Source organism: Loa loa (assembly GCF_000183805.2).
Source record: "Loa loa unplaced genomic scaffold supercont3.21, whole genome shotgun sequence".
Taxonomy (NCBI): domain Eukaryota; kingdom Metazoa; phylum Nematoda; class Chromadorea; order Rhabditida; family Onchocercidae; genus Loa; species Loa loa.
In genome coordinates this window covers 329,220-337,699 of record NW_018108201.1, presented here as the reverse complement: position 1 = coordinate 337,699, position 8,480 = coordinate 329,220, and the positions used below count along the sequence as shown (strand labels likewise).

The following is an 8,480-nucleotide window of genomic DNA, read 5'->3' as shown; positions in this document are numbered from 1 at the left end:
TGATTTTTTGTGATTATCAGTTGGAAAATATGAATCACGGTTTTTCATGATTATCAGTTAAGAAATATGAATCATGATCCTTCGTAATTATCAGTATAAATAATGTGAATCATGATTTTTCCTGATTATCAGTTGATCCCCACCGTGTTAATCAATTAGGATGTTGGCCATAACTTATTTATTAGTTCATTTGAAACATAAATCTCGACTGACCCGTTGTAGTCGCCACTGTAGTTGTAGATGATGCTGAAATGAACACGAAATGCTCAGTATAAAAAAACGAGTCACGATTTTTTACGATTATCAATATAAACAATATGAACCATGATTTTTCATGATTATTAATATAAACAATATTAATCATGATTTTTTATGATTATCATTTGGAAAATATGAATCACGATTTTTTATGATTATCAGTTGATCCCGACCGTGTTAATCAATTATCAGGGTGTTGGCCATAATTTACTTATTTTCATTTGAAACACAAGTGTTCAACTAACTTGTAGTCTCTACTGCAGTTACAAACTACATAAAATCAAGTTTTATATTTAGTTGCAATCTATGATCACTTATCAATTATTAGCTCTGAATCATAGCTCTGATATTAGTTGAATAGAAATAAATCAATTTGAAGTTTGTTGGGTACAGGCCATAATATAGAGCAATCGAACAATGGAAAAGAACAGGAATTAAGCACGACTTCTCTTAATTAATGAGGTGTCAACTGTGAGAGATAACTCTAATTACACTAGCAAATGACGCTTTCCTTAGTATTGTAATAAGAATACTTAATACATGATAGCGTATATCACGCAAACGCTTTTGAATACAATCAATAATCTGATTAATTTATTCTAAACATCCTTACATGGCATCTCGGTGGTTGTTATTGGTTGTACAGTTGTCTTCACTTCAGGTAAAGCTTTCGATGTTTGCACTAAAAATTAAATGCAACAAATATATTATAAAAGAGTATCGATTGAACATTAATCTTAATGATAATCAAATGTTATCATTTTAGAAATGAAGCATTGATTTTTTGATTTGGTCTTCTAATTATTGTAATTATCATAACTGATTACTGTTGTAAAAGATGACATTTATCATTCTAGTGATGAAACGGTAATACTTACTGTTATAGGCGGTGACGAAACCGTATGTCGCATCATTTTTCTTGCCAATCACAAATATGCTATATGAACCATCTGATGTTATGACATAGAATCCTTTTGGTAGAGACATGGTCGAGTAATAGAATATTTGGCTATAAAAGGTCATTGGTGCCCAATTCCAGATGATTTCCGTTGGAATTTTATGACCAGCCATAGTAGAAGATGTTGCTTTAGTGTCACCTATGATCTGAAAAATTAACAGTGATACTTTAGAAGAAAAAAATAACAAAAGCTATTCTTTTTTTATTTAACTTAAATGAAATTCGTCAACTTAAATATATAGGAACTTAAATATATAGGAATATGATAACTTAACTCCTCGACCAATAAACTTTATATCCGTAATTCTGATTTCTGTTAAACTTTTTGGTGCCATTAAATTTCAATTCATTTTCTATCACTGAACTATATTTTCTTCAATATAACATTCATCACTATTACGAACTACTTTTTGAAGTATCGAATTTTGAAAGTGATGCCATTACAGTATCCTAATATATATTAATGAGATTGCTTATTAAAAGTTATGATTGGGAAATCAAACTTATATTAGAAACTTACCGCAACAATATTTTCATCAGTGGGTACAACAAAGGTAGTTAGACCAGTAACAAATTGTGACCATGCAACAATTAAATCAAGAAATGACCCTTTGATTAATTCATTCTCAGTGCCACCATATCGTAGTACTTGTAACATTATCGAACTAAAAATCATACTTTAACCGATAAAACTTGAGTTGTTTGAGAAGGGTGACCTTCGACTATTTAACTTTGTCCTATTACTCTTACCTGGAATTAATGCCTGCATTCAAACTGTATTCTTCCAACTTCACTTCGTTATAATGATCTGTTAGTGAACAAATCCTAGAACTTTCCATTTCATTGAATACGGTGAATTGCGAATCGTATAATGAGTCATCGCCAGATGTCACCAGGAATTTCTCCGTATACAACATCGAAATGTGATAATCGTTGACATTGTAAGGATCGAAAATTGTTTCTTTTAAATTAATTTAAGAACTGATTAATAAATGTGTCGAAACAAATGACAAATGTTAATAGTAATGGGTAACTTTAGTAAAATTAAATTAGATAAATGCTTCAATATGTGATAAATATTTGCTGAAAGCTTTTTTAATCATTTTAAAGTTGAGGTGAAAGATACCTGAAACTTCTAATACCTGAATCAAGAAGAGGGGTAGGCATATAGGCACCAAAGTCAGTCCTGGTTTCATCTGATGAGGCTATCAGTTTTGCCACTGCGACAATAACTGTAAATGGACTAGTTGCGCTTGCGACCAATGCTAAGTGAGTCGTTGCTTGTAATGCTAATAAATTCCCATTGGTATGCTAGAAGACAGTTACTGTATCACCGATTAACTATAAATCAGATATTTCATTACATTAAATTACCAAATATTACAGATTTTAATTGTTCACTTTAATTTTAATTAATTAATTGTTCCCTGACTTCTTAGCCAATTAAAATGATAATATATACATGATTATATGTTTATGATCTTACGATTGCTTACGATATCATCGATAAGCAAGGCTAACCTTCGGTGAAAATGATCTGTTGAATGGTACTTCATCAATTTCCCCAACTACGTTTATTGTCATTCCATCTGATAATGGTAAGAAATATACTGTCGTCATACCATCATCAGCAGGCGCTGGTGCAGCAAATGCATATTTATTTGTAGCCATTGACGATGGTAGTACTGTAATTAGTTTGATAACTTTTTTTCACGCTAATTGCTATTAATGTTGTTTATTAACATTGCAGTTTTTTTCATCAATAATTAAGCAATAATTAAAATTGCTGAGAGAATAGTTTAAAATAGCACTCAAAATTACTGTCTCTCTAGAATTCCATTTATAAATTTAAAAAAAAAAGAAGAGAGAATTGAAAATATTGAATTCAATCTACCACAGTTTGATTTTTTTTTTTTTTTACACCTTAATACAAATATTTGTATCATGTGAAAAGAATATGACAATAATACACTAACCAATGAAACTGTCACCAGCATTAATAAGATACCAGTTTAAAAGGACACTAATAGGTAGTTGTGATGAAGTGATATATATTCTGCTATCTGAACATTCCACCAACCTTACGAAAGAATCATTTTTACAGTTATTTATAGAAGATTGATTGAAGTGAACCTGTAAGATATTTGCGCTTACTTAACATTTTACACCTTAAATAGTCATAAATAACAGTAATTTAGTAATTTAGAGATTATTTTGAAAAAAAGAAATATCCAATTTTCCTTCTTCCCTTTCACCCCACAAAGTTATCTGAACAATGAAAATTATTCGATTAATTTGATAAGTAACATCAAAGCGATCGGATAATGTGATATGATATATGCATATTGCATATGACTAACACTAATGCTAACATAACATTAACTGAAATATTTCATATTGTTAGGATAGCTATGAAGTAAATTGAAGTTAGCATGAACCTAAGTTAGCATTAAATCAGAAAAAGAACTTACTTCCATAAAATTCATTGCTTGAACAATCACAGTGATTATTCGGATATCTATCGAATGATTATCAGTACTTTCAGCATATTTCATTTCAATTGATACTTCTTTACTATTTGGATTCATTAAAGTAACACTAATCATTGGTTTTTCACTTCCATTTTGATTGTTATTTGGGAAAAGTACAATAAAATGATGGCCAAAAGTTGCAGCATTGATTGATGCTTGAACATATGATCGATCATATGCTATTATTGCTAAAAATATTTACTTAATTTTTTTATTATTAAAATTTTTAATGGGAAAAGAAAACACGTAGGACAAATGTTAATGAAATTTTACATTTTATTTGACAATAGTTATCATTCATTAACTTTATATTAGTTTATTTTATAATTGATAATAAGTGGGTATTTGTGTAATTAATTGATTAATTAACTTACCCAGAAAAAGAATAATTTCATACTGCATTGTAAATTCAAACAGGTTTATGTGAGAAAGGAATTGATGACAATAATGATGTTTGAATGTTGACAATAAAAGAGACAAGAAAAAAGTTTCTTTCTTACAAAGGTCTTTTTTTAATGAGTGAATATTTTTTGGTCTTATCATTTTATCACTTTCATCATTCTCGCTTAGGAACATTTCTTATGATTTTATTTGTATGTCCGACAATAGTTCAAGAACATCCTTATGATAACGAATTAGATTTCGTCCTAAATTTCCTTTTTTTCCTTTTTTTTTATTTATTGCCAAAAAGTATGCCTTTTTTGCTTGTTAATTCAAAGGACAGAGATTTTCGTTTTATGTTTTGATTATATTTAATTAACTGATCAATCCAATAAGGTAATGAGTCCACTGATAAGTTCATAAAATAAAATTTAAAATATCTGTCATCAATTTCGATCCTATACCGATTTTAATTATCACATAAATCGTTTTCGTCAGATTTTATTATTTCCGAATCACTTCTTAACGATTAATTCCTTCGTATCGGTAGTCGTAAAAATAAAAAATCCATCATTTTTCAATTTTGAAAATTAATTGAAAATTTCAATTCAGACTTTTGAACAAGAAATTCAAAAAATGCTTATAACGCGGATATCATTTATTTTTTTTTTTATAAAATGAATCATATTGAGGTGTAATTGTAGTAACTCGATTGCTACAAAGTTCAAAAATATTTTGAAAAATTTGCATAAAGAAATTAATTTCTTTAACATTACTTGATCTATAAAACACAGTTACACACAAATTGTAAAACTTTGGCGCATTTGTTCTAACAATCTAAGCGCAGTTTTTACTTTTCAATACTTTCAACAATAAAAATCTTATAAAATGATGCATTTTAACTTGTTGTATTATTAAAATATCCCTTTCATAAGAGCGCTTTTTTCCTTTTTCCTACCTTACTTGTTGTCATTCGAATAAACTCACTTGACAACTATATATATTTCTTATGTCTCGTGTAAATCATCAGATAACGCTTATCGATGGCTTGTTTTCATTCTTAAAATATATGTCAAGACAAGACATGTGCACCGAATGATTAATGGTGAATGTGACAGGTTCAAATTGTCAAAGTTAATACGACAAGTGGCCTAATAATTGCTTTGACATAAGTATTTTTGTTTTACTTTCAAAATATACTAAAACTTGTTTCAATCAACAAGCAATTGTAATATGTTATCTTAATTTATATCTTGCTAATTACTAATATTTGCTACTAGTTTAATGTAATCTGAAGCGGATAATAATCAATGATTAGCTAAAAGTAAAATGTAACTTAATTAAATACTGTAATTTGTATGTTAATGTTGCAAAAATTTTAATGTTACTTTGTTCTTCGTTATTCAATTTTATGTCCACATCAATCAATTTCAAATGTCATACCCATCTTTTTTATTTTCATGTATTTCATTGATTATATCATAACATATATGATAGTGCAGATTGTACTTCATATTCCAGCTATAAAATGAAACTGATAAGGTGAAATCTTATCACAATGTACTTTAACGTAAGAATGAACTTCAAAAGAACAAGCAAATAAGAATGACAACAATACTCGAGACTATGTAAGAAAATAATTTTAATCTTTTTTGATAACGAAATTTTTTATTAGTAAAAGCATTGAATGATAATGATGATAAGATGAAATGTCTTGAAATATGAAGGAAACTTTAAATGCAAGTTTTTATCAGTTTACATTTTTAACAATCATTCAAATCCACTTGAGATTATCAATAAAATTTCATTCAATTGTACAATTATTGTATCGAAAATATGATAATAAAATTTTGTTGAATATGTATTTTACTACATTTTTAATGCAAAATTCTAAAAAAAATTACTATGAATTGATTTAATAAACTAAAATACATTTACAGTATATCAGTTTACTGATTATCGATGATACGTTTAGATACAGCGAAAGGCAATCGTAATTAATCATTCATTTTTAAAATGTGACAGATTTTAATCTTTCTAACAATTTGTGGAGTATATTATAAATGAAAATGAAAGATTAAGCTTATCATTGTGAACAAATCAGATTATTTGATGATTGATAGTACAAGTAAGATGTTATACGGTATGATTTATACATGCTTTCTAAAGCATTACCCATATTAAAGTCATTTTAAGCTAATAAAATATTGAATAAAGTAAGTACATCTCTTTCTCACTGAAGCATACTTCTGAAAAAAAAAAAAAAAAGCGTATGCGCATCAAATTATCGCACCAATTAATCAAATTATTGCACTAATTTAAATGAAACAAAAAAAAAAAGATGGAAGAATCATTTAATAAGTATAGCTTGAAAGAATGAAAAGGTAAGTAAATTACCTAAATATTCAAGTGCACTTATATAAAAATAGTATGAAGTTAATAAAGTAATTAAATGTTTTATATTTGAATGAGTGGAAGTGATTCGAGTGACCATTTAAATGAAATTCATTCAAACTGGCCAATACATAAATAATTGTGAATTAAAAAGCCCATAACATTCTTAAATTACAGCTAAAAATTGTTATATGTTAAAGATATGCTAAAACAATAACAATGTCTTTATCAGTATCTCAAATTCGATAAATTTACTACTATTTAAATTTCGATTCCTCTGGTCTTGGTAAGTTTTTTTTTCTTTTTTTTTTTATTGCAGGTGTATCATTTGTTTCTGAAATATCAAATTTGAAAATTGGACGAAAGGATGACCGCTCATAATGTATAGAAATGGCTCGTCAATATTATGAATTTTACAGTATCAAATTTAAACTTTTTTTTTAAACCGTTATCAAATATCAGGTGGTAGTAATTTAGTTCCATTCCTGCTAGATGGATCGTATTAAAAAAAACTGGGAAGTATTTTGTTCCTATAACGGTCAATTTAAACTGCCAGATATTCAGCTTTCTGAATTCGAAATATTGAATTTAGAAAACTAAGTAAAGGTGATATAAGTGTGTTTCAGAAATTAAGAACAATTGATTTGATTTAACAACCGGAAGTAACGTCTGTCAGCCAATCGATTCATGCTCAATGTTAATTGCATCAAATATAAATAAGTCAAATTTCAACGACAAACTTACAGTATTCAATTTTTTCAGTTTATTAAATTGCATGCTAAAGTATTTCTTGTTTTCGCCAATAAGATGTGCGCGAACATAGAAAATAACCGTTGTTCCATTTTTGTCACCGATTAGCCTTCCAATGATGACTCCTCATAGTACAAGAGAAATAAGCTTAAGCATTGCTAAATGAACAATTCCTTATACTTCATACGAATCAAGAACATACTTTATTGGCATGATTATGGTAGAAGTCATCTCTTCCTGATTTCCTTAATTCCTGATGTTCAGGAAAAATCAGTTATGTGTCATTCAACCCTATTGTTCTTATTGTATTGTGGAAAAAAAAAAGATGTAAAAAGGGATTTTTTAAAAGTTCAAATAAATAGATGTGTCAACAAGAGAAATGAGAGACAGTCAAATTGAACTTTATTGATTTTTAACCGGCCGTTTTACTGCACTTGTACTTTCATCAATAATTTCTCTTAGCGCAATAATTAATAGCAATTAAAAAACTAAAATGAAGGGAACGATTATGGCAAATACTCGGATATCACGGAATTGAACATTTTTTCTGTTATTCGGAAGACAAATAAGAACTTACATCCTTTCAGTCGTTTCAATTTTTGATACACCTTAACGGTATATCGTGAACATTCCCGTCTAACTTTTCAACCAAATTTTATCAAATTACTTTTTCTCTGATACCACATAGATGCTCGACAGTTGGCATTCTGCTCATGAAAATTCACTGAGGGAATGAGATTCTGACAACAATGTGGTTGGTCACTCAGATAATGAAATGGCCACTTTAAAAGTAAAAATGGCATTTTATAACACATTCGTTTGAAATCGGAATTTCTCTTGATTCACAACTGCTTTGCTAGTAAAGCTGAATCATTGGAATGATCTAAGCTCAGAACCATTCTGTAGTCCTTTTGGATCATCATCATCAGATGAGTAAAGAGTAAAGAGCATAAGGTCTTATTTCTGCTTTAATCCATGGATCGTCACGAAATTATGTCACGGCGGTTGAATAATTGGTCTTAAAATGTGACATTCTTTTCCCACTCCCACTCGGTCTATTCGTCCTCTTCTTGAAGAGATACTAAAATGAGTAGGTTTAATGTCCAGTTTGATGTCCACATCAAGATTAAAGTAATGATGGAAGAGGAAGCAAAAACGATTATGCTGTTTTCAGGAGGGAGCGGAAGAGTAAGCCATCAATCCATCCA

General features: G+C 28.8%; 1 protein-coding gene across 1 annotated transcript; it reads right to left on the bottom strand.

Annotated features, from left to right (window-relative positions):
* Positions 1 to 857: 857 nt before the first annotated feature.
* LOAG_05827 (hypothetical protein) lies at positions 858 to 4,149 on the bottom strand (the record flags this gene model as incomplete). Its single annotated transcript, XM_020446980.1, has 9 exons — positions 858 to 940; positions 1,137 to 1,362; positions 1,737 to 1,881; positions 1,967 to 2,177; positions 2,359 to 2,527; positions 2,738 to 2,901; positions 3,193 to 3,349; positions 3,688 to 3,935; positions 4,122 to 4,149. 9 exons carry the CDS (start codon positions 4,147 to 4,149, stop codon positions 858 to 860), a joined length of 1,431 nt encoding a protein of 476 aa, XP_020302741.1.
* Between the last annotated feature and the right edge of the window lie 4,331 nt (positions 4,150 to 8,480).